Raw genomic sequence first — 27,193 nt, 5'->3', positions numbered from 1 at the left:
ATAACAACACACCTACTGAGTCACTATCTAAATTTTTAAGTAACCACCTGTCAAACATATCCACCACCCTCCCATATTTCGTTCCAGACACGCCGCACTTCCTTCGAATTATCGACGGCATCAACACCAACCAAATCCTTTCTGACCGCGCTATTCTAGTCACTTTGGATGTTTCTGCCCTTTACACCAACATTCCCATCAGTGAAGGTATTGAAGCCGTTTCTAGATCCCTCGCAATCAATCCCCAGGCACATGCTCCTGAAGTTTACTTATTGCTCCTTAGGTTAGTTCTCACACTGAACTATTTCGAATTCGATTCGATACACTACCTGCAAATTTTCGGCACTAGCATGGGTACGCCATTCGCTCCCACGTATGCGAACATTTTCATGGGACAGCTTGAAGCAGACCTGCTGAAATCCTACCCTTTAAAACCCCACACCTATCTTCGTTACATTGACGACATATTTATAATATGTGAACACGGCACAAGTGCCTTAACCGACTTAATTAGCCATTTCAATCGCTTTCACCCGAGTATTAAATTTACTGCTTACCACTCTCCTAGTCAGATCAACTTCCTGGACACGACGGTCTACATAGAAAACGGAAAACTGAGAACGACACTTTGCTGGGCCAACACAGTGCTGGGCCGACACAGTGCTGGGCCACCTCGTCGATGCTTCCGGTATTCAAACAGACCAGGAGAAAATTCGTGCTGTCGTGTTTTTTTCTGTACCTCTGTCTGTCAAAGACACCCAAAGTTTTGTAGGACTCTGCTCCTACTTCCGCACTTCGTTAAAGACTTCGCAGCGATTGCCCGACCGCTTACTGATCTTCTGAAGAAGGACGTGCCATTTACGTGGGGCCCCGCTCAAACTGCCGCAATTGCCCAGCTCTCCAACATTCTCACCACGCCACATGTACTGGCCCACTTTGATCCGTCCTCTTGTACGGAGGTGCATACCGATGCCAGTGGTCACTGTATTGGAGCCGTCTTAGCTGAGCGCCAACAGGGTCAAAATCGTGTGATCGCCTACGCTAGCCGCCTCCTCACAGCAGCGGAACACAACTATTCGATTACAGATCATAAATGCCTGGCTCTCGTCTGGCCGGTTTCCCTATTCCGCCCGTACTTGTATGGCGCGCACTTCTCTGTAATCATGGACCACCACACACTCTGCTGGCTTTCCTCACACAAGGATCCTACTGGCCGGCTTGGTCACTGGGCTCTGTGGTTGCAAGAATATTCCTATGCAGTAGTGTACAAGTCCGGCCAATTACATCAAGACGCAGACTGTTTATCATGCTATCCAGTGGATGAACCACCCGCTGACGCTTGCATTTTCTCCATTTCTTAGCTGCTACACGTTGCCGACGAGCAACACCGTGATGCCACCTTGCGTGCCATCATTGATGCCTTGGAATCTTTGTCTTCTGATTCGTCCCTTCACCTGTTTGTTCTCTGGAATGGTGTGTTATATTGCCACAATGTACACCCCGACGGTCCTGCCCTACTCCTCATCATTCCTAAGCACCTCAGGTTAGCTGTTCTCAAAGAACTTCAGGATTTACCAATGGCAGGTCACCTTGGCATCTCTTGCACCTACGACCGGATTCGCCAACGCTTCTTTTGGCCAGGCTTTGCCTGCTCCGTCCGGAAATACGTTGCGGCGTGTGAAAAATGCCAGCGCCGAAAAACACCATCGACGCTCCCTGCCAGGTGCCTCCAACCGCTCAACATTTCTTTGGAGCCGTTCTTTTGCATTGGCTTGGACTTACTTGGCCTTTTCCCTTTTATCAACATCTGGCAACAAGTGGGTCGCTGTGACAGCAGATTACGCCATGCGCTACGCCATCACCAGAGCTCTCCCAATGAGCTGTGCCACAAATGTCGCCGATTTTATGTTACGCGACGTGATTCTGCAGCATGGCGCTCCACACCAACTGCTCCCTGACCGTGGTCGGACATTTGTTTCTAAAGTCATCGCCGACATCCTGCAGTCCTGCTCAACCAAGCACAAGCTGACTACATCTTACCATCCACAGACTAATAGTCTCTCGGAGCGTCTGAATCGTACCCGAACAGACATGCTTGCAAAGTATGTTTCATCCGACCATACTGATTGGGACCTTGCCCTACCCTATGTCACTTTTGCATATAATTCTTCGTGTCAGGACACTGCAGGTTATTTCCCGTTCTTTCTGTTGTTCAGCCGAGAACCCATATTGCCACTGGACGCATCCCTTCCATCCTCCACAGCAGAGACCAGCGAGTATGCACTTGACGCATCACTACGGCGGCCCAAGCACGCGAAATCGCCCACGCTCGCCTCCTGACCTTGCCAGAGAAGCAATGGCGTTTGTACAATCGCCAACATGGACACGTCCACTTTTCACCTGGATCTCTGGTATTCCTGTGGTCCCCAATTCGTCACGTTGGCCTGTCAGAAAAACTCCTGTCTCGGTACACAGGCCCATATCGAGTGCTGTTTGCCGTGACTCCAGTAATCGCCCCAGTCAGTACCAGTGCCTCATCTGGCCCGAATCCCACTGACGTTGTGCCTGTCACACACCTCAAACCATATTACTCTCGTGTTACCACCGATATTTACATGCACCGTGACTGTGCTTCTGCCGCCGGGGATAATGATACATGCATATTGCGATATTGCGTGTTCCTTTGTGGGGATGCGCGACCCTCGCGCCTCCCCTGATGTTTTTCCTGCATAGCCCCCGTCTCCGTGCGGCGTCACCGCGTGGGCCGCGGCGGTCGGAGTGGTACAAGCGCGGTGCGAGAGATGGCGCGAGTGTCGCGCCGCTGCGCGGTTACTTGGGTGCGGGAAAGACAAGGCGCTCTCTCTTTGGCGGTGGTACGGCAAGCAGCTCGGACGTGCCGCGCGTGCGCCAATCCATGCTTCAGACAAGGCGCAGGCTCTTTCCCGGCGGGTCGGCGAACAGCGCGGACATTCCGCGCGCGCGGCGACCGAGGCTTCTGCGAGACCGCCTCGCGTGGCCGCCTTCGAACGCGCCACGATTCGCGTGACCATACACGCGAACGACCAGGCGTTGGGATCCAGCATGGGGCGAACATATTCGCTCGCTTCCGGTCGCGGTGAGTCGGACTTCTAGATTTGTCGCACGCCCATCGGCATGTTTTGTGGATAGCAACTCGGCTAGCAGGCATTGATCTATGAAAGGTGCAATAAATGCCCTTGTGATTGCTTGCACTACTGTGTTTTTGTTCCTTTGTCCCAAGAGCACGGGAGGAGAACCCCACATCTCCCACACCTTGTGGACGATGCATGTGGGCGCCCCAACGAAGATGACGAACACTCTCTGGCTCTCGAGCTGTCAGCTGAACTGGCCAGCGCTGCATTAGCCTTTGTAAATATTGTCACGGCTTACTGGAGACAAAGGCGGAGAGTGGTATTTAATAGAGAGAATTAGGGCAAGCGCTCAGTCCAGACTTCTTCTGTATGCGCCTCGCTAGCACTCACGAGGTCGTCGTCTTCATCGTCAACGTTGTTGGGCACAGATGGCGTCGCGGCATTTGCCCCCCTCCAGAAGCAGCATCGTCCCGATGCTCGGCGGGTAGCATCCGGTGTCCAGCAAACCAGAGAGTGTCCATGTCATTCAGAAAAATAAGGTTTCATGCGCACCACGTGCCCAGTCTCAGGCAGGTCCTGACGGCGCCTCGAGCAGGATGGGCTGTCAGGAACGACTTCATAGTTGACGTCGCTAAGGCGTTGTAGAACCTTGTACGGTCCGAAGTATCGGCGCAGAAGTTTCTCCGCGAGATCTCGGCGGCGTACTGGAGCCCAAACCCAGACTCTTTGGCCGGGCTGGTAAACTACGCATCGATGATGTTTATTGTAACGTCAGGCATCACAGTCTTGCTGGCTAGCTATGCGAACGCGCGCGAGCTGTCTTGGTTCTTCGGCGCGCTCTGTAAAATTTGCCGCGTCAGTCTCAGAATCGCTGGAATCATGAGGAAGCATAGCATCCAGCATTGTAGTCACTTCTCGACCGTGGAGGAGACTGAATGGCGTCATTCTTGTTGTTTCTTGCCGAGCCGTATTATAAGCAAACATTACGTAGGGTAATATTTTGTCCCAATTCTTGTGTTCCACATCGACATACATGCACAGCATGTCTGCGAGAGTCTTGTTGAGGCGCTCCGTAAGTCCATTGCTTTGCGGGTGATAGGCTGTCGTCCTTCTGTGTGCCGTGCCACTGAGGGTGAGTACAGTTCGCAAAAGTTCAGCCATGAACGTGGTTCCCCTGTCGGTTACGATGACCGCTGGAGCACCGTGCCTCAGGATGATGTTTTCAATGAAGAACTGTGCGGCCTCGGCTGCTGTGCTGCTAGGAAGTGCCTTGGTTTCAGCATATCGCGTGAGGTAATCTGTCACGACTATGATCCACTTATTTCCGGCAGCAGATATTGGGAATGGGCCCAAAAGGTCCATCCCAATTTGTGCAAACAGTGTTTCCGGCACTGGAACGAGATGTAATAGGCCGGCAGGTTTTGTAGGTGGCACTTTTCGTCGCTGACAGTCAAGGCACGTTTAAACGTAGTGCTGCACCTGTACTGCTAGCCGTGGCCAGTAATACTTTTCTTTGATCCGTGCTAATGTTCTTGTGTAGCCTAAGTGGCCAGAGGTAGCTTCATGGTGACAGGCCTGCAAAATTTCATTGCGGAGAGTTTTAGGGACGACAAGTAGATATCTCTTCCCTGTTGAAGAGAAGTTCCTCCTAAAAAGAACACTGTTGCGTAGGCAGAATGATGACAGGTGCCTTGAGAACAATCTGGGCTTGTTTGTGGTGTGGCCTTCTAAGAAATCAATTAGTGACACGAGCTCCTGGTCTTCTTGCTGTTGTTGAGAGATGGTGGCCACATCAGCAACTCCTAAAAAGCCTGCGGATTAGTCGTCATCTCCGCCTGATGACTCGATCGGCGATCTGGAAAGGCAGTCAGCGTCTAAGTGCTGCCTTCCCGATTTATAGACCACTGTCATGTCGTACTCTTGAAGCCGTAGGCTCCAGCGTGCCAAACGTGCAGATGGATCTTTCATGTTGGTGAACCAACAGAGAGAATGGTGGTCACTTATAACTTGAAATGGGCGGCCGAATATGTACAGGCGGAACTTGGTAACTGCCCATACTACAGCCAAGCATTCCTTCTCTGTGGTGGAGTAGTTCGACTCGGCACGTGACAATGTTCTACTCGTGTAAGTGATGACTCGCTCAGCGCCGTCTTGCCGCTGAACAAGGACCGCGCCAAGACCTACGTTGCTGGCATCGGTGTGGTTCATTGTCAGCGCATCCACGTCAAAGTGGGCAAGAACAGGCGACGTTTGTAGATGGTGCTGCAACTCGTTAAATGCCGCCTCCTGCTCCTCGCCCCACACAAATGTGACAGCTTCTCTGGTTAAGCAGGTGAGCGGTGAGGCAAAGTGTGCAAAACCCGCAATAAATCACTGGTAATATGCGCATAGGCCCAGGAAGCGTCTGGCTGTCTTTTTGTCTATGGGCCTTGAAAACTTTGTGACTGCTGCGATTTTCTCAGGATCAGGTCTGACACCTGTGTGACTTGCTACGTGACCCGAAAACTGTAGTTCTTCATAGCCAAAGTGGCACTTTTCAGGTTTTAAGGTAAGCCCAGCGGACCATATGGCTTGAAGAACTGACCGTAGCCGTCTGAGGTGGTCATCAAATGTGGCAGAATAAACAGTGACATCGTCTAGGTAGACTTAGCAAGTCTTCACTTAAGGTCTGGGAGAACAGTATCCATTAGTCTTTGGAACGTGGCTGGGGCAGAACACAAACCAAAAGGGAGAACTTTGAATTCATAGAGCCCATCAGGCGTTATAAAAGCAGTCTTTTCGCGATCCCATTCATCGACCTCTATTTGCCAGTATCCACATTTAAGTCCATCAATGAGAAGTACCGTGCATGCCGTAGCCTGGATGCGTGGTGAGGGATACACATCTTTTTTTGTAACCCAATGGAGCTTGCGATAATCGATACAAAACCGCAGGCTACCATCCTTCTTCTTAACGAGTACCACAGGTGATGCCCAAGGGCTTTTTGACGGCTGGATGACATCATCTTCTAGCATTTTCTTGACTTGCTGCTGTATTGCTTCACGCTCTTTCTCAGCCATGCAATACGGATGCTGTCGGATGGGTATTGCTGTTTCCTCCGTAATAATGCGGTGTTTCGTCAGTGGTGTTTGACGCACTCGGGACGTTGTAGAGAAACAGTCCTTAAAATCGTCAAGCAGTTCCTCGAGATTTTGTTTCTCTTGCGGCGCTAAACCTGGCTCAACGTCGACGACGGGTGCATGTGGCATAATATCGCTGGTCGATTCCTCTTTTACAGCAAAGCAGTGTTGAACGTGGTCAATTTCATCAAAGTACGCCAAAGCGGTGCCTTTACTGATCTGCCGGCGTTCATTGGTGAAATTTGTCAGAAGTACCTCTGTGCGACCACCGATTAGGCTGATGATACCGCGAGCGATGGGAACACCTTGATGGAACAGAAGTGCAGTTAGTTGTTCGGCTACGCCGTCCTTGTTAAACTGTTCTCCGCAACTGACGGAGACAAGACTGCATGATAATGGTAGTATGCAGACGTCATCGTCGGCGACACGTAATGATATACGTTGGCACTCTTCATCGTGGCTCGTCACTGTACTAGTTGACAAGGTTATCTCGCCGTCCCATATGTTAACCACAGCGCCGTACTCCCGCAAGAAGTCCATTCCAAGGATGAGTGATCTGCAGCACTCTTTTAATATTGTTACGTAAGAAGACGCAAATGAAAAGCTATATACAAGTATATTTACAACGTAATACGCCGCACTTGGCCAAGAGGCAACAGCCCGCGCTAGCCTCCAATCGTTGTCGTCGTCTTCGTACTGCTCGCCTCTTCGTCATCGGTAATACTATTCCGTAGCACTACCCCCGGCGGCAAAAGCGCCGTCCCGGAGCGACTAAAGGCCGGACTTGGAAACAGTGTAGTAGGCCTTGAGCCTACTGACGTGCACAACATCACTAGGTGCCACAGTAGATGACGAGGTTGAGCTCACAGGGGCAATTTCGTACGTCACAGGCGTCACCTGGCGCAGCACGCGGTAGGGCCCTGTGTATCGCGAAAGGAGCTTCTCTGAAAGTCCGACGTGACGGGAGGGCGACCAGAGGAGCACGAGCGCACCAGGCGAAAACTGTACGTCACGGTGGCGGGCGTTGTACTGACGCTGCTGAGTGGTTTGCGAGTCCGTCAGTCGAGCACGGGCAAGCTGGCGTGCATGGTCGGCGAGAGCGATGGCGTCGCGCGCATACTCGCTTGTTGAGATCGAAGCAGGAGGAAGTGCCGTGTCAAGGGGCAAGGTCGGTTCGCGACCGTAGAGCAGATAAAAGGGAGAAAATCCGGCGGTGTCGTGCCGGGAAGAATTATAAGCGAATGTGACGTAAGGAAGGGCAATGTCCCAGTCGCGGTGGTCCTTGGAAACGTACTTTGACAGCATATCGGTAAGAGTACGGTTTAACCGCTCTGTCAGGCCATTGGTTTGAGGATGGTATGAGGTAGTCAGCTTGTGTTGAGTGGAGCAGGAACGTACAATGTCGGCGATAACTTTCGAGAGGAAGTTACGACCACGGTCAGTGAGCAGCTGTCGCGGGGCGCCATGAAGTAAGATAATGTCACGCAAGAGGAAGTCCGCGACGTCAGTGGCGCAACTGGTACGGAGAGCCCGCGTGATAGCGTATCGGGTGGCGTAATCAGTTGCGACGGCTACCCATTTGTTCCCAGAGGATGACGTGGGAAAGGGACCGAGGAGGTCTAATCCAACACGAAAGAACGGTTCCACAGGGTCAGTGATCGGCTGGAGATGACCGGCAGGTAGCACCTGAGGTGTTTTCCGACGCTGGCAGGTATCGCAGGCAGCAACATACTGTCGGACGGAGCGAGCGAGACCAGGCCAATAGAAGCGGCGGCGGACGCGGTCGTACGTGCGGGTTACGCCAAGATGTCCTGCAGTAGGTGCGTCATGCATCTTAAAGAGCACAGTCTGTCGTAGATGTTTTGGCACGACAAGAAGAAGATCAGATCCGTCAGGAAGGAAGTTCCTTCGGTACAGAATGCCGCCCTGGAGGACATATCGGCGAACGGATGCGTCGGTAGGTGTAGAGCGCAGACGCTCGATGAGTACTCGCAGCGATAGGTCTCGGTACTGCTCATCGGCGATGTTAGCGAAGGCAGACACAGAGAAAACGCTGTCGGCGGTACTACTGTCAGCGTCGTCAGGCTCGTCTACCGGGTAGCGAGACAGGCAGTCAGCGTCCTTGTGTAGTCGGCCAGATTTGTAGGTGACAGAGAACGAATATTCTTGGAGGCGTAAGGCCCAGCGACCAAGTCTTCCTGAAGGGTCTTTCAATGCGCATAACCAACAAAGCGCGTGATGGTCTGTGATAACGGAAAAGGGTCGGCCATATAAGTATGGGCAGAACTTCACAACCGCCCAAACTAGGGCCAGACACTCACGCTCAGTGATGGAATAGTTGCGCTCCCCGGGTGAGAGGAGCCTGCTGGCGTAAGCGATAACACGGTCGTTGCCGCGCTGGCGTTGTGCCAGTACTGCGCCAATTCCGTGACCGCTGGCATCAGTACGAACTTCGGTAGGCGCAGAAGGATCGAAATGGGCCAGAACGGGAGGCGTTGTGAGAACGTCGATTAGATGCGAGAATGCAGAGGCCTCGTTATCGCCCCACTGGAAAGGGGCGTCTTTTTTCAAAAGCTCGGTTAGTGGTCGTGCGATGGCCGCGAAATTTTTCACGAAACGGCGGAAGTAGGAACAAAGGCCGATGAAGCTGCGCACATCCTTGACACACTTCGGAACAGGAAAGTGCGTAACAGCATGGATCTTGCCTGGGTCCGGTTGCACTCCGTTCGCGTCAACGAGATGCCCAAGGACGGTAATCTGGCGACGGCCGAATTGGCACTTCGATGCGTTCAGTTGCAGACCGGCGCGACGAAAAACGTCCAGGACTGCCGAGAGGTGCTCGAGGTGCGTAGCGAACGTTGGGGAGAATACTATGACGTCGTCCAAGTAGCACAGGCATATGGACCATTTGAAACCGTGAAGAAGGGAGTCCATCATGCGTTCAAAAGTGGCAGGAGCGCTACATAGACCAAACGGCATCACTTTGAATTGATAAAGACCGTCCGGAGTTACAAAAGCAGTCTTCTCGCGGTCGAGATCGTCGCGACGTTGTTGAACACGAGCAAGTTGAAGGCGTCATCGGCAATGCCTTTGAGAATGTGGGATACCTTGTCTGACTCAGGCATGTGTGCATCAACTTTGTGGCACAGAGCCAGGACGTCCTGAATGTACGTGACATAGGGCTCAGTTGACGTCTGCACACGGCCGGAAAGCGCCTTCTGCGCGGCAAGTTTGTGACCGTAGGGGTTGCCGAACAAGTCTCGGAGCTTTTGCTTGAACGAATCCCAACTGGTGAGCTCCTCTTCGTGCGTCCGAAACCAAACTCGAGGTGTGCCACCGAGGTAAAAGACTACGTTGGCGAGCATGATAGTAGGGTCCCACCGGTGATTGCGGCTGACGTGTTCGTACAGGCTGATCCAGTCGTCGACGTCGTCCCCATCTTTGCCCGAGTATACGCCAGGATCACGAGGAGCAGGGAGAGAGATGTAGGTCGTCGAAGTGGCAGGAGGGGTCGGAGGCGGCTGAGGCGAATTGTCATCGCCGGGAGCCATGAAGCTAGGCTCGACGTACCGGCCACTGCGAAGCTCCGTGACGAGGTACAGGGAACGTCCACCTCCACCAGATATGTTACGTAAGAAGACGCAAATGAAAAGCTATATACAAGTATATTTACAACGTAATACGCCGCACTTGGCCAAGAGGCAACAGCTCGCGCTAGCCTCCAATCGTTGTCGTCGTCTTCGTACTGCTCGCCTCTTCGTCATCGGTAATACTATTCCGTAGCAATATCATAAAAGTGGCGACAAAAGCTGTATTTCCTATCTGGGATCGTGCAGTACATTTTCCTGTAGGTGTCATTATTTGGCCCCCGGCATTTCGAATATAAGGGCTCGTCTATTGCATTTTGACATTCTTAAGCCGGTCTGCCAACTGCTCACTCATTATCAAAAAGTCTGCGCCAGTATCAACTAAAGCTGTCACGTGCCCATCAATCGTTAAGAGTAGGTCAGCACTCACAAATTCGTCGGCATTCCGTTTGTCCGGGTTGCTCTGCTCGTTTCCTTGTAATGTTGGGGGACTTTCGGCGGTTCGACGACTTGCAACTTTCCCCCCGGAGGTCGCCGATTTCAGTTTCCCCGTCGTGGGCTTGGAAAGCAGCCTCTTACCACGTCGGCGAAACTGCGATGGTTCGGCGAAGAATAACGTAATGGAGACGGCGAGCGCGACTGGAGGTCAGCTGGGCTGCCTTGTTCCCGAGTGACACTGTCGTCGAAGCGTCGATGTCTCTCTGGAAACTGTCACGGAGTGGCAGGTGACATTTGCTGGATGCCTACCTGGCAATGAGGGCAAAAACGATAAATGTGCCCTGGTTTGCCACATTGAAAACACAATGGTCGGTGATCAGCAGTGCGCCATACGTCGGTTTTGCTGAGCTGGGGTCACCTGAAATGCTCCCTCTGTATCCAGGCAGCAATAGGTGGCCGCTGGTGGGACTGCTGTACTAGCCTGGTAGAAAGCGGGCGATGAACAGCGTCTGCTAGCTGTATGTGCGCGGCTCAGAGCGTGGCTCGGGACACGGTCCAGGTAGTGGCTCAGGTGATGCAAATGCTTGCCGGATTTCTTGGCGGACAACTTCAGCGACCGAAGCAACAGTGAACTCCTTCGGTGTCGCAGTTTGCTTCGCAATCTCCTCGTGCACGTCTCTTATTAGTTCACGCAGCGAAGTCTCGTCTGTCACTGTCACTACTGCGGCTCCTGCAGGCGCCTCGTTATTCAGGCGTTCGTATTTCCGGCAACGCTGCTGCAGCGCCCGCTCGATTGCTGTGGCTTCCTTAATGAACTCTTCCACGGTTGTAGGCAGGTTACGCACGAGACCAGCGAATAGCTGTTCTTTGACGCCGCGCATGAGATGGCTTAGCTTCTTCGAATCAGGCATGTTGGGATTTGCGCGGCGAAACAAATGAGACATGTCCTCGGCAAACATCGAAACACTTTCGTTGGGCTTCTGAATGCGCAACTCGAGAAGGCGTTGTGCATTATCTTGGCGCTCAGTGCTTCCGAAGGTGTCAAGTAGCCGACGGCAAAATTCGTCCCACGTTGTCAAATGTGCCTCGCGATTTTGGAACCACGTCCTTGCGCTACCTTCAAGAGTGAAGTACACATTGGAAAGCATCTGGTCCGGACGCCACTGATTGGCCTTAGCTACTCATTCGTACTGGTCCAGCCAGTCTTCGGTGTCTTCATACGTGTCACCGTGGAAGCTAGTGGGGACTAGATTGTTTTGAACAGTCACCTGTGTAGGATTTGCAAGCGCCATTTGTTGAGTTGGTGAGGTCGCTGACAAAGTTCCTTGGAAGAGGCCGAATTCCGGGCACAGACCTTGCAGGCGGCGGCTTGCACGGTGCACAGGTGTCTCGACGCGTGGGCGGTGTCTTGAAGGGCTGGATGCAGGGCTACTCGCAGGAGTCGTCCCTATCATTAGGTGATGATGTGATACCCAGCACGTCCACCAGTGTCGCGGCTCACTGGAGACAAAGGCAGAGAGCGGTATTTAATAGAGAGAATTAGGGCAAGTGCTCAGTCCAGACTTCTTCTGTAGCGCCTCGCTTGCACACACGAGGTCGTCATCTTCATCGTCAACGTTGTTGGGCACAGATGGCGTCGCGGCAATATACTTTGTAAATAGTCTCCAGTTCCTAATCCTTCGTTCGCGTAACAGTATTTTATATTTACTATATTTTTGCATGCATAACATGCACCTAAAATTTTTGAAATTTAGCAGTACAAATCTACTTGAGGTGTGGTTTCACGCCAGTGTGTCCTGCGATGCCGTGAAACCACCGTTCGGGTAAAGTTCTCCGCCATCAGCATCGCCGAAGAAGTGCTCTAACGTTCTTGGCCTGACTTATCATGAGTATGCCAGTAAATTGCTTATTTTCTACAATGGACATTGTTAAACAATTTTGTTTACACTGGCACCAAAGTAGGACAAGAAGCAGCAAACTCCTTGACTCAGACATTGCAGCATGTACCACTGTTTGGCATGATGGTAGACAGCGCTCAAGTAAGGTGCAGCTTGTGTGCTGCCAAGTACACAGTTGTGGGTCTAGAGTGGCCACCGAGTCATTGCCATATGACCAACAGCTTGTGGGAGTTCTCAAATGCTGCTGCAATTGAGTTATCAGTCCAGTTAATCGGCATGAAATGTCCAATAAATCTTCATTATGAATTAAAGTGTTCAATATATTCATATATAGTAAATTAATAATTTTAACATAAATACAACATAAGGGGAACTATGATAACTTTTCAAAATCCATTACCTTGTTATAGCGAGGTTTTACTGTATATTCTATGCCTGATATGCATCATACAGAACACACAAGATATGGAACATTGTGAGGTGTGCCGGAAGGAGCTTTCATGGCTGAGACTGACAGATGCTTTTGCACCATGAGACATGCATTATGGTGTGCTATCAGACGCACTGTCCAGAATCACATTGCCTAAAATAATGTCAACTTTCACAGCAGTGTCTGAGTATGTTCACAAAGCTTTTTTTCCACATGGCAAGACTGGGTGTTTCTGCAAAGACATTAGGCAATTTTAAAAAATTGCAATCCTTGAGCTAGACTACTCGAAAAGGCGAAGATTACTTGCCCAGGAAATCAAAATGCATAATCAAGTAATTAACAAACATTCACTGATAAAGATTTTAAGTAATTACTTTACAGCACATATTGCAAAAATTTAATATTGTGACTACCTTCCACCATCACGTGTATTTTGCTGTGTTGTTACTTTCAATTTCTTGGTTGTTCACATATCTATCCACTGCCCAGTTCAAGTCAATGAATCACCTTTCACCATGAGGTGTATTTTGATGTGTTGTTACTTTCAATGTCACAGTTGTTCAAATGTAGATGTAAGAAGGACTTCGCGCCAAGAAGCAGTTCTATGTTTATGCGAGAAATTATGTGACAGTGCTCTTTATTTAGACTCAGGAATAAATGAAAAAAGTATTATTATACCTTGTTTTACATAATATTGCTCAAATGCCATCTTTCCACTGTGCAGTTCAAGTCAGTTAATCACCTTCACCATAACGTTATTTTGCTGTGTTATTTTTAATTTATTGGTTGCTCAAATATCTTTCAACTGTTCAGTTCAAGTCAAGTCAGTGACTCAGCTTCCACCATCACATTGTATCTTTCTGCGTTCTTGTTAACACTAATCCTACTGCGTTGGCATTAAGTATAAATATTTTCCTACCTATAATATGAGCTAATTATGGACGACATACCACATATTGTTCAACTTTACCTATTTGGAACGCCTTACCACTTTATAACGAACACAGTTGATCGTTTGGCACACCAAAAATAACACCTTTATATTTACAGAATATTAAGTTTTACATTAGTTTTCTTGAAAATTGTTCATTATTTATAGTTTTATTTTTACCAATGTTTCATTTATGTTATAACTCCATTTTAGCAGGAGAAAAGCCCTATGTCCTTGTACTCTTGTGCATCCTTCTGCATACTTAGTTGCATGTTGTTTTCTATTATGAATCTAGTAATAAATTTGAATTACTGCAAAAGTTTTCTGAATTGTTTGCGACTTCGAACTTGACTGATAATTTGCACTGCCTATTAAGAGGTGATGTATATACCGAGTGTTTCAGTGAACACTTTCAAATTTTTTACGAATTGCCTGTGGCAGATAGCACAGTTCTAGTCCATGAGCTGGCCCATTTAAAGAGGCGGACATTACTTACACAAAAAGTTGAAATGCATAATCAACTAATTAACAAAATTTTACTAATTAAGTTTTTGTGTAATTACCTTATAGCATATAGTGAAATTTACAAATTCTAGCCGTTTGCTAGGCTAGTGGTTGAAGTGGATGAGAAATGCGCGAGCTGTGGCTGGATGCTGCCGGCCAGGACTGAGGCGTACTGGTTAAGATCGCAGGGCTGCGCCATCCCACACTGGTACTCAATCGTGGGGCCCTGGCTGCGTTCTGGGAAGGGCCATGGTCGCAGGGAAGGTCATGGCACCCGTTCCTTAGCAGGTAGCGACATCTGCCTTGGCCTGCGGAACAATCTCCGTGGTGCGAGCTGCATCTCTGGCTCCTCTACCATCTGCTTTGCTTCCGTTGCCATCATTGGCTCCAACTCGGGACCCACGATCACAGCTTCCAACATGCTGCGGCACTTCCCAGCGCCACCATTGGAAGAAGGGCACCACAGGCACATAGAATGTCACCAACGCAATGGCACTGACGCCAGCTCAAGGAGCAGTTGGGTCCCTTGGCACCACAGTATGAAGACTTCCACAATTGGCTTGAGTATGGTGGAACACCTGGTGAGCTGTGTTTCGAGGGCTTGTGAGGTGAAGGTTGAGTTTTCGTCACACATGTTGTGTGATGTTGTACCCTGGTCAATCACTCCAAGGAGCCGTTGCTCATGAGACTTCTCTTGTAACTTGCGCACTTGAGGTGGTTGGCCAGTCTCTTTGTAGTGGCATGAAAGTGAATAGGCAGCTGTACCTTCTGGTTATGTGCTGCGTGCACCCTTCAGAACGCATTCGGAGAGGGAGACCAGTGTGTCTAGGAAGAGTGTAGGACCTTTGGGCTCCTGCAAGACCTCAGCGATTTGAAGGCTGCACTACCTAGTCTGCTGCATTTTTGCCAGATGTATGTCGGGGAAGCCAGCCAGGTTTAGGACCTTCTGCCTGCTCCACCGCACCCGCATTTGGTTCGCTAGTATGTGAAGTTTTACTTGTTGGCAGGACACCATGTTTTCACTCCAAATCACCGTGGGCCATTATTGTAGAGGTCGCTACTTGTGAGCCTTGTATCCAGAGGCCATAACGGTTCACCACAGGAGGTGGTTGCATGATACATAAGGGCCTCAGGAGGGAGAATAAACATCTTTGATTTCTGTACACTGGTTGTGGGCCTCACACCTAATTTCCACCTCTGTAGCAAAACGGCTGAAAAACTTCTGCATGCAACCAAGCTTAAGATGGAGCCTGCTGTGCAGCAATGTCCTGCTGCAAGAAATAATGGCCCGGCAAGAACAAAGTGCCTGCGCACATCGCTCCATTTTGTAAGAAGAGGTACAGACTGAGTATTTACGACAGTGTCCTTCTACTGCACCATAACATTGTCATTCCTTCAGCCTTGTACCAGGACATTTTCGCTCTTACACGAGGGGCATTGGGTAGTGTACTGCTGTTAAGAATGGGCCAGGAAGCCTGTTTTGTAGCCCAATTGCAATGTGGATTGAGCATATGCTAATACAATATGCCAAATGTTCCGATACTCATGTGCAGCGTTCCAAGCATATGATACCCATTCTTACACCTGACAGCCCATGGCAGCACCTTGGCATTGGTCTGTTTCAACTGAGAGGGTGCGACTATGTCGTGATCGTTTGTTATTGTTCCCGGTTTTACAAAGTGATCCTTGTGGGGTCTATCATGGTGCAAGCAGTCATCTCGACGATCAAGAGCTGCATTGCCCGCTTTGTCATCCCCGACATTGCCTGGACAGACAATGGACTGTGGTTTGTGTCCACCAATTTCGCAGAGTTTGCACGGTCATGTGGCTTCCGACATGAGACCAGCAGCCCAATGTATACCCAGAGTAGCGGAGAGTCAAAAGGTATGGTGCACTTAGTGAAAGACCTGCTCTCTAAAGACCCTGATCCTCACCTCGCCTTCATACTGAGACACACTTGGTCTGAACGGCATTTCTCCAGTCCAAGCCTTGACGAGGATAAAACTACAAATGCACCTCCCAAGACTACTGGAACAACCGATGCTTTCATTGCCCTGTCACAAAGGTTTCAAGAAAAATGACTTGTTGAACAAGGCACAGCAAGCAATGGACTACAATCGCCATCATGCTTCGGGAATACCGGTTTCCCTGAAGCCGAGAGACAATGTGGGGGGCACCGACACTGGCTGCCACGGTCACATGTTGTTGAGACCCCCAGAAGCGTCCTCCAGCATAACTACCAACATCTGGTACTGCATTCGTCAGGCAGAACTAACCAAGGGACTTCAGGACCAGAACTACCAGAAGGGAGTCGAGCCCAATTGGCTTCATGGCCTATCCCACATAAAGTGGTGCCAGCTGCAGCACCTCAAGAGGCACAGCAGGAAGTGGTGACGTGACCACACAGTGGTCGTATAGCAAAGCCACTATGACTGTTGGATTTGTAGAAGCCTCCCTCATAAGGATGAAAAAAGGGGGCCCCGCAGGGGCGTCTGCGCAAGCAGGCGTTTGGTGTGTTGCGACACCACGTACCCGAGCACATGAGGGTTGGACCCTCCCGCGTGTAGCCGTGCGCGGCTTAGCCGTGTCCGGGGAAAGGGGGATCCTGGAGGTTGAGCCGATGCCGGGTGCTCGGACCTTTAAGGCCCCCCGGCAGAGGCAACACACCTCTTTGGCCTCTGCTTCACGTAGACGGCACCTCCGAACTGACCCACCCGGGGGAAATTGGTAGTTGCCTTTTCCTGTCTCTCTCTTCCTCTAGTCTTCGTCTTTCTCTCACTTTTCATCTTTCCTGTCTTCTCCTAGCTTCCGCTTACTTCCGATTTTTCCAGGCAGCAAGGGTTAACCTTGTGTGAATAGCCAGCCTAGGTTATATCATATTTGGTTATAGTGGTAATGTACAGCTGGCGTTTGCAGGCCGTGTTTCACAGGTCCTGCAACGTCCCCTTGTAGGACTCCACGGTGGGTGGCTGGCGTTACTGCCGAAATTACAATCTCTTATGGCTTCTTCTTTCCCCCCCTTACCTGATCGCTCCCTCAAGAGGGGGCGCACCGATGATGTCTTCGAATTTTTTGCCCGTCAAAAAGAAACTTTTCCTCGTTTCCATGTAGTGCACTCCGAAACACCAGACAAACCCGTGCGAGCAATCTCACCATTCCTCGTGTCCAAGTCTCTTACCCAAGATTTTGGTACAGGTTATAAAGCATCCAGGATGGCAAGCGGCAATCTCCTCTTGGAACTCCGCAACCAGAAACAATATGAAAAGCTACCCAATCTAGTTTCATTTGGTGACGCCAAAGTAACCGTAACTCCTCATCGTAGCATGAATACCACCCGTGGCGTAGTCTCTGATGATGATCTCTTGGAGCTGACTGAGGCTGAGCTCTTGGAGGGCTTCAGTGAGCAGAATGTCATAAATGTTAAGCGAATTAAGATGAGGCGTGATAATAAGGAAATACAGAACAAACATCTGATACTTACTTTTGGCACAAGTGTTCTGCCCGAGTCCATCGAGGCCGGGTATATCAAGCTCCGTGTTCGCCCGTATGTTCCTAATCCCCTGCGTTGTTTTAAATGCCAGCGTTTCGGTCACAGCTCACAGAGATGCCGAGGCCGCCAAACCTGCGCGAAATGCAGTGCTCATGAGCACACCTCTGAATCTTGTGAAAACTCTCCCCATTGTGTAAACTGTGAAGGCGAGCACGCCGCGTACTTGCGGTCGTGCCCATCTTGGAAAAAAGAAAAAGAAATTGTCACAATCAAAGTGAAAGAAAATATATCGTTCAAGGCGGCACGTAGGCGGGTGGCATACCTGCCTAAAAACACTTTTGCCAAAGTGGCGTGTCAGGGGGCAGTGCCACAACGGTCTCTGGCGGCTGACCGTCCCACACCCAGTGAGGCGGCAGTGACGCCATCCGCCCCCCCGGCGGCTGCAGCTAGCGCTGCTACGCCAACACAGCAGACGGGGCCATCGACCCCGAAGGTGGGCGCAGCCGAAGCTACCCCCACCTCCCCGGCCCCATCCAGCGCTGGCAACAGCCGGCGCAGCCAGATCCCTCAGGGAGCCCCATCGACCTCCAGGCTGGTGGGCGCAGGGATCTTGCCTTCCGAGGCAGGACCCTCACAGAAAACTCGCTCGCAAGAGCATGTGTCCGGCGCCTCACAAGAGGCAATGGACACTACACCTGTCCTCACGGCGCGCCAAGCGCCTAAGGAGCGGCGAGGCTCCCTCGAACACTCCAGAAAGGGCAAAACCCCGATTACAGGGCCTCGAAAGAGCTCTGTAATCTAAGGCATAACATCCGTTTCCTTACACACAGCACCTATTCACTTACAATATGGATACACAAATAATTCAATGGAACATCAGAGGTCTTCTTAGAAACCTAGATGATGTGCAGGAACTCATCCAAAAACACAATCCAAAAGTGCTGTGTTTACAGGAAACACACCTAAAATCGAAACACACAAACTTTCTCCGACAGTACATAACTTATCGCAAAGATCGCGATGATGCTGTCGCATCATCGGGCGGTGTCGCCATTGTTATCCATAAGAGCATTGCATGTCAACTTTTACAGCTACAAAAGCCTCTCGAAGCAGTGGCGGTTCGAGCTGTTCTCCTAAACAAACTCATCACCATTAGCTCTCTTTACATACCCCCACATTACAAATTAACGAAACATGAATTTCAATCCTATGTAGATCAATTGCCAGAACCTTATGTTGTTCTTGGCGATTTCAATGCGCATAGCACCTTGTGGGGAGACTCTCGCATCGATGCGCGAGGTCGTCTCGTTGAACAGTTCCTTTTTTCTTCTGGAGCGTGCCTTCTAAATAAGAAAGAACCCACATATTACTCTCTTGCAAACAGATCCTTTTCGTCAATAGATCTTAGTATAGTTTCCGCGTCTATACTGCCCAAACTCAAATGGGAAGTTACGAGCAATCCTTACGGGAGCGATCACTTCCCTGTACTGCTAAGAACATCTAAAGAAAATGAATTTCCCCCACAAGCTCCTAGGTGGAAGATAGATACAGCCGACTGGGAGAAATTTCGAAATCTATCTAGCATCTCATGGGCTGATATGTCTTCTCTAGAAATCGATGCCGCTGTGGAGTATTTTACAGCGTTCATAATAGATGCCGCATCTAAATGCATATCTGAAGGAAGTGGCTTGGCATGCAGGCGGCGTGTCCCGTGGTGGAACGACGAATGTAGGATGCTCGTAAAAAACAGAACAAAGCGTGGGGGTTGCTATGCGCTTCCCCCACTGCAGAGAATCTTATCAACTTTAAGAAAGTAAAATCTCAAGGCAGGAGAACCCGCAGGCAGGCCAGAAGAGAAAGTTGGCAGAACTTTTTATCAAGTATTAACTCATTTACAGATGAGGCGAAAGTCTGGAACCGCGTAAATAGAATTAGAGGGCGACAAACATATTCACTCCCTCTGGTAAATACACAGGGCGATACACTGAAAGATCAGGCCGACTCACTTGGGGAGCACTTTGAGAGTGTATCAAGCTCAAATCATTATTCGCAATCATTCCTGAAATATAAACAAATAGAAGAATGCAAGCCACTCATCAATAAATGCCGACAGAATGAACCGTACAATTGCCCTTTTAGTGCTGCCGAGTTGAAAGCGGCCTTGAGCGCATGCAAGAGTTCCCCACCAGGATCTGATAGAATCATGTATGAAATGCTCAAAAACTTACACAATGACACGCAACTTACACTACTCACACTTTTCAACACCACCTGGGATGCAGGGCACCTTCCAACCGCGTGGAAGGAAGCCATTGTGGTCCCTGTGTTGAAACAAGGCAAAGACCCTTCCTCAGTGGCAAGTTACCGCCCGATAGCCCTCACAAGCTGCATGTGTAAGGTATTTGAAAAAATGATAAATCGGCGACTCATCCATTTCCTTGAACAAAACAAAATGCTTGATCCCTTTCAGTGTGGCTTCCGAGAAGGGCGCTGCACAACCGACCATCTTGTACGTATTGAAGGACATATTCGTGACGCGTTTGTACACAAACAGTTCTTATCGATATTCCTCGATATGGAGAAGGCGTACGATACGACCTGGCGCTACGGAATTTTGAGAGATTTGTCAGAAATGGGCATTCATGCTAATATGCTAAACGTAATAAAAAGCTACTTGTCCAATCGTACCTTCCGGGTGAAAGTAGGCAATGTGCTGTCACGTCCTTTTGCACAAGAAACCGGTGTACCTCAGGGTGGCGTGCTCAGTTGCACACTCTTTATTGTTAAGATGACAACACTTCGTGCTTCCTTACCACCGGCCATTTTGTATTCCGTCTATGTGGACGACATTCAAATAGGTTTCAAATCCTGTAACCTCGCAGTCTGCGAGAGACAGGTACAGCATGGTTTGAACAAGGTGTCAGGGTGGGCAGAGAAAAATGGATTCAAAATCAATCCTCATAAGAGTTCTTGTGTTTTGTTTACAAGGAAGAGAGGCCTGGTTCCAGATCCCTGCTTAGAAGTGTGTGGACAACAGATACCTGTAAACAAAGAACACAAATTTCTAGGTGTCATACTTGACTACAGACTCACTTTCGTCCCCCACATTAAACATCTTAAAGAAAAATGTCTGAAAACAATGAACATAATGAAACTTCTATCCCAGACTATGTGGGGTAGTGACAGGAAGTGTTTAATGAATCTATATAAAAGCCTCATTCGATCGCGAGTAGACTACGGTGCCGTGATTTATCACTCTGCCGCCCCGAGCGCACTAAAGATGCTAGACCCAGTGCACCATCTAGGAATCCGACTGGCCACTGGCGCTTTCAGAACGAGTCCCATACAAAGTTTATATGTAGAATCAAATGAGTGGTCACTTCATCTGCAGAGAACATACATCAGCCATACATATTTTCTGAAAGTCCACTCAAATCCTCAACATCCCTGTTTTAATACCATTAATGACATGACATATGCTACACTCTTTCGCAATCGTCCCTCCGTAAGACAGCCTTTCTCGCTGCATGTGAGGGAGCTTAGTGAAGAAATGCACGTTCCACTCCTCGAGCTTCGCCTAATGCATCCAGCCAAGCTGCTGCCTCCTTGGGAGTGGCAGCTCACACAATGTGATATATCTTTCGTGGAAGTCACAAAGCATGCTCCAGAGATTGAAATCAAGATGCATTTCCGGGAACTCCAGCACAAATATTCCTGCACGGAGTTCTACACAGACGCATCAAAGTCACACGACGGGGTGTCCTATGCAGCCGTCTGTCCATCCTTCTCGGAATCCGACGTACTGCACCCGGAAACTAGTATCTTTAGGGCAGAGGCCTACGCGCTGCTGTCGGCCGTAAAACATATAAACAAATCACAACTCTCGAAATCAGTTATATATACGGACTCCCTCAGTGTTGTGAAGGCCTTGATGTCTTTCTGTAATCACAAAAATCCAGTATTTATTGAACTTTACTCCGCACTGTGCAAAGCATACATATCTAACCAACATGTGATCATATGCTGGGTGCCTCGACATAGGGGCATCGAGGGAAACGTTCTAGCCGACCAGATGGCCACATCAATCTCATTACATGCAGTTAACTCTACTGCTTCGCTCCCTGTCACAGACCTGAAGCCTTTCTTAAGAAGGAAGCTACGAAACCACTGGCAACGCATGTGGGACAAATAAATAAATAATAAACTGCATGTAATAAAGCCACAATTAGGTTTCTGGCCTCCTGTAACAAAATCCCGCCGGACAGATGTCCTATTCTGCCGTTTAAGAATAGGACACACTTTTGGCACACATAACTTCTTACTCACGGGAAACGAGCCTCCAACCTGTGGTAGATGCGGCGAGAGGCTGACCGTCCTCCACGTCCTACTGGAGTGTCGGGAAGCCGAACCCGAAAGAAAAAAAACATTTTCTCTTAGCCTACAGGCACCACATCCCCCTTCATCCTGTTATGTTACTTGGTCCAGAACCACTCTTTGACACCAATGCCGTCGTAGGTTTTTTGAAAGATGTTTTGTTGCATGTTATTAGCCCCACACGTTCGTAGCGCTTCCTCTCTTCAGAGGATGCCGCTGCGATAATTATTTTGAATAGCACATGCCTCTAGGCCCTTGTGGTTCAAGGGCTCTGGCGAGGCTGTAGTGCTGTAAGCAATTTAACGTCTCGCATATTTTAAACAATGCATCATTCTTATATGATGGATTTTAATCTTCACAGTCTTCGTCATTAATCATCGCCATAATTTTATAGCACGTAGATTTTACGCACTTTACAGCGACAATTTTTAGGCCACTTTACAGCCAAGTCACATCTTCCATAATACATCGTTAACACTACCATTTGTCATGGCGCTCTTTGGCCAAACCTGGCCCTTGCACCACAAAACACCACACATCATCATCATGTAAAAAGGGGGGGGGGTGTAGAGGTCGCTACTTGTGAACCTTGTACCGAGCAGCCATAAAAGGGCGCCACAGTAGGTGGGGGCACGATAGATAAGGGCCTCGAGAGTGGGGATAAACATTGTTTGGTTTCCGTACGCTAGTTGTCAACTCGTCCCTCAGTTGCCAAACCGAACAATTACCATTGTTTTTAGAGAGGGAGTGGTCATGTGGAAACTACTGCCATAGTCCATGTCACCGAGGCTATTCCTAGAAGAGGACAAGATATGCGCCGGCGATGGGCACGCACCATAGCTGGATGCTGCTGGCCAGGACTAATAAGGCCTGCTGGCTAGGATTGTGGGGCCACACTGTCCTACAATGTAAACAGCTACAATAACAGAAAATGACATGATACAGAGAGAAAAAAGTGACATCAGGGTCCCGTAGCAGTCTTTGACTTTGGGACCCTCATCTGTATATTGTATCTTACCAATGCATTGTATTTAAAGAATGATAAACTGAAACTGAAACAACTGAGAACCACAGAAAAGAACAGCTTATCAGTGTTGATATGAATGCATGCGGGTACCATCTAGGTAGCCCGACCCCTCCCACCCCCTCCCCCCGGAATCAAGTGGCAAACCTCCCACCCCCCATGTTCACACATTCCAATAGCGCCGCCAAATCAAGCTTGACACTTGACAGCTATTGGGCGGTCAACATTTTGCTGCCTTTTTTCACTCCTTTTGGATGGTGGTAGTTATCGGCATCTCCTAGGGTTTGAAGGCCAATTTTCTCATTCATTCTGTGCCTGCGTGATTAACTCAAGATGCGTTCAGTTGTGACCATCTATTGCAATGGTCATGCACATCGCTGTTGCTTCGTTGGTTCAACCTTCCTTGTTTAGATTCATCCAAGGACCAGGAAAGGGATTCAGTCAGCTGGTCTGTATGCTCGTGAAACGAGTTGCAGCCGGAGAAAACGCCAGTTGCGTTTAACTTTTCCTTTTGCCTCATTACTTCCTTGATGATGATGAAAAACTTTTATTCAATAAAGGGAGAGTTTGCAGGCCAAAATGGCCCTTTACGCTGGCAGATCCTCGGATCCTGGCAAGACGCTGGCAGATCCTCGGAACCATGTACCCATGATATGGGTTAGATAAAGTGGAAAATAAGATCATGCAAAATAGCGTCTGTCAGGAAACATTGCAATAACCTTTAAACCAATAAGCAATATGACTCTCACCTATTACCTCGTCTGGCTTTTCCCTAATTGCACAGCACTTTTCGCGCAAATTGGCAACTGGAAACAAGAGTCACAAGGAGCTCAGAAATTAAGCAATGTACTAAGGAAGAGAGCCGAGGCAACAGCCAAAAGGAAGGAAAAGTGAAAATTAACAAATTAAACGGTTGTTTGTGAAAATATTTGTGCATCAACATCTTTTACTTAAAAAAAGAAGTACAGAAAAAGCTGCCGGAAGGGGAGAATGATTGCGTGTGTTTTGAATGACGCTTCTACAGTTACCAGTTGAGCCGCCTGACGTAGCCACTTCTCTGCTGGCCTTATGTGGGTCTTTTTCTAACCTTCTGCGGCAGGGCGCAGTGCGTCTAGAACCGCAGAGCCCTGCGCTCTACGCGGTTGTACGGGGCTGGTGGCTACACATTGTTACGTAACTTTCCAAACAACAATACAAGTTGGTTTTGGCACTTGGTAGAGCAGTAAACAAGGGATTCAAAAGAACTGTGATTGTTCCGCAAATATATATTTCTTTATCATTCTTCCAGACCTACTTCGAAAAACGCCACTAGAAATCTTTATGTACTGGCAGGTCTTCCGAGGTTTTTTTGATGTGCCTGTGGCGATTTGAGCCTTTAAGGGCAGTAAAAGGCATGCATTCATTTTTTCTAACATTTTCGAGGCCCCTACGGAGTCTGAAAAATCGGACGTTGACTGCACAACTGACCAATAGGATGCTTCAAATGGTCCACGGGGCTAATGCGCGGCGGAAGGAGGACAAGAACAGAAAGGACCGACACGTTGAGGAGTGAATGGGAAAGGAAGTGTGCTGCCGCTTCTTCGAAGGAGCTTGAGCTGAAAAAACAAAGTGTTGACTTATGCTGTTATGCAGGTGTTCCTTATCCAAGCCAAAATAAACTCCTTAAAGCAGTGAAACGCAACACTGAGACGTTGGGCGCAGGCTGAGGGTATAGTGTTTTAGTGGAGTGTTTTTACGCTCAGCAGCTGAGTAGAGTGGAAGCGCGAATGCGCATGCACTGTTCGCTTAGCCGCAAGCAGGCTAGCGGAGCGACAAACACGGTCTGCTTACAAGCTGCCTGAGCGCAGCATCACTGCCATCTTTCACTAGCGAGGGTGGGTGATGCGTGCGCCCTCTCTTGCGCGTGCATCGAGGCACCTCGCTCTTTCCAAGATGGCTGCCTCCAGTGGCATGTTCTCGACCATGCCGTGCATTTCAACCACGCCTTTATGTTCGTCTGCACAACGCAAGCTACAGCAGCGATTTTGCCTAGATGAAGATTTATGTTTGCTACAAGAAGTTGCAAGTGCTGACCCATTTGGAAACCTCGCCGCATTGGGGGATGTGGTGCGATGAGATGACAAGGCATTCATGAGATGCCCCTTAATACTCGACACCTTCCACGCTTTGCATAAAAGATTTGCAGGGCCTTGTTCAATGACACAACACACGGGCAGTATGGTTGTTTTGTTTGCATTTTAGTAAGCTTGCCAGTCCTATGGTGACAGACATAGATGGTTAAAGTTTGTCCAGTTGTGAGAGTTCGAATTAAACGTAAACTTGGCAAAGTCTTATGTTGCGATTGGAGTGAGGAAAAAATTGTGTATGTGCAGTAATACTTCTCTACTCAAAGGCAGGGAATGAATAGTGTTTATGTTTCTGGATATGAATTGTTTTATGTAAAAAAATTTTTGCAAAGCCCTGGGATTTCTAATGTCAGCACTTTTTTTATCTTCACCCAGGAATTTCGCTGCCTCTTCAAAGATGACTGCGAGGTGAACACACGAACACGACGTTTCTGCCAGCGGTGCCGCCTGCAGAAATGCTTTGCCATCGGCATGAAGAAAGAATGTATCCTGAGTGAAGCCGAGAAGCGTGAGAAGCGTGCCAAGATTGAAGAGAACCGCCTTAAGCGTGCCTTACATCCGCGACAGAGAACGCAGCTATCTGAGGATGACGATGAAAGCCCAGTCAAGGTGGCACGCTATACATCTGAGCTTGAGCTGGCAAGCAATGCAGGGCCATCAAGTGGCCAGCAGCCCAAGGCAGACCGGCCTGACTCATGCTGCTCAGACTTAGAATCCAGCAGTTCTGACTCATCACAGCTGCCATGGCGGGACCAGTGCGGCTCCTCACAGGTGGTGCATGACCGGGCCATCCGTAGCCAGTTCTATCGAGTGCCAGGCTCAGATGTGCTGACCGAAGCTGAAACACACCGCATCCAGGAGCTGGCCACGGCCAACCAGGTGCTCAAGGTGCCGCTGGCCTGTGATCCTGAGCCCAGCCTGGTGGATGTGATCAACATGACGGACCATGCCATCCGGCGCCTGATAAAGATGTCCAAGCGCATTGCCGCCTTCAAGAGCCTCTGCCAGGAAGACCAGGTGGCACTGCTGAAGGGCGGCAGCACCGAGCTCATGCTGCTGCGCTCCGTGATGTCGTATGACGCTGAGCGCGACTGCTGGAAGGGACCTGATCCACGGCTCATGTCTATTCGGGTGGATATCCTCAAAGAGGCGCGGGGCAATGTTTACGAGGAGCACAAGCGCTTCATCAATGCATTCCGACCCGAGTGGAGACTAGACGAAAACATAATGCTGCTGCTCAGTGCCATCACACTGTTCACGCCTGAGCGGCCCAACCTGGTGCACCGAGATGTAGTCATGTTTGAACAAGATACATACCTCTACCTGCTGCGGCGATACCTAGACACCCGCTACTCAGGCTGCGAGAGCCGGTCAGTCTTCCTGCAGCTCATCCGTAACCTTGAAGATATGCGCACGCTCAACGAGAACCAAGTCAGCATACTGGTGGACCTGAACCCCCATGAAGTTGAGCCATTGCTTATAGAGATTTTTGACCTCAAGTAGGAGGTCATTGTTGAAATTGTGCAAAGTTCTGTCATCGTGATATTCAAATACTGGGCAGCAAAGCTGTCACATTGTGGAATTAAATACATTCTGGACTCATTGCTCTTACTGTGCAAGTTAAGAAATAAGCCACAATAATTTTGCAGTGATTTTTGCATGCAAGCTAGAAGCAAACACTGACCAATGTAAGACTTCTGGTCGTGGCTTCAGGAGTTTGCAGAGGTCAGCGATTGACACAAGGCCTTATGTTATCACAGGTAAGTTAGCTCAAAGTCGAAATGTTAAGATTTGCGGTGAATTGGCATAGCAATAGCTACAGCACTCCGGTACGCTGCGATATTTCAATTCAACTTCAGGTGACGTATAAGAGGAAGCTTTAGCTTGGGAGCTTGGGAGAACTCATTTTTGTCAGCAATCACTGCACCAAATTTTGATTAGGTTTGTTGCATTTAAAACAAAAAGTTAAAATTTTATGACTGTAAGAAGCAGATTTTTTATTTAGACCATTGAATATTTTATAAAAAGGATTAAAAATTGCAAAATTGTGAAAATTTCATCAAGTTTATAATTCTTTCTTTGCAATGACAAAAATATATTACAATTCTGCATACTGCACCTGATGAAGCATCTAGAGCATATGAAACCAATGTATTATACAT

General features: G+C 49.0%; 1 protein-coding gene across 2 annotated transcripts in view; it reads left to right on the top strand.

Moving 5' to 3' along the window:
* Hr96 (Nuclear hormone receptor HR96) overlaps positions 1 to 26,634 on the top strand; it is a 104,958-nt gene extending 78,324 nt beyond the window's left edge. For both annotated transcript variants that reach the window (XM_070531412.1, XM_070531413.1), the window contains one exon: positions 25,407 to 26,634. In XM_070531412.1, coding sequence (XP_070387513.1) covers positions 25,407 to 26,534 — 1,128 coding nt within the window. In that variant the 3' untranslated portion in view covers positions 26,535 to 26,634. The remainder of the gene's footprint in view (positions 1 to 25,406) is intronic.
* The last annotated feature ends 559 nt before the right edge of the window (positions 26,635 to 27,193 follow it).

This window comes from Dermacentor albipictus, chromosome 1 (assembly GCF_038994185.2).
Source record: "Dermacentor albipictus isolate Rhodes 1998 colony chromosome 1, USDA_Dalb.pri_finalv2, whole genome shotgun sequence".
In the NCBI taxonomy this organism is placed as follows: Eukaryota; Metazoa; Arthropoda; class Arachnida; order Ixodida; family Ixodidae; genus Dermacentor; species Dermacentor albipictus.
This window is presented reverse-complemented; position numbering and strand designations above follow the sequence as displayed.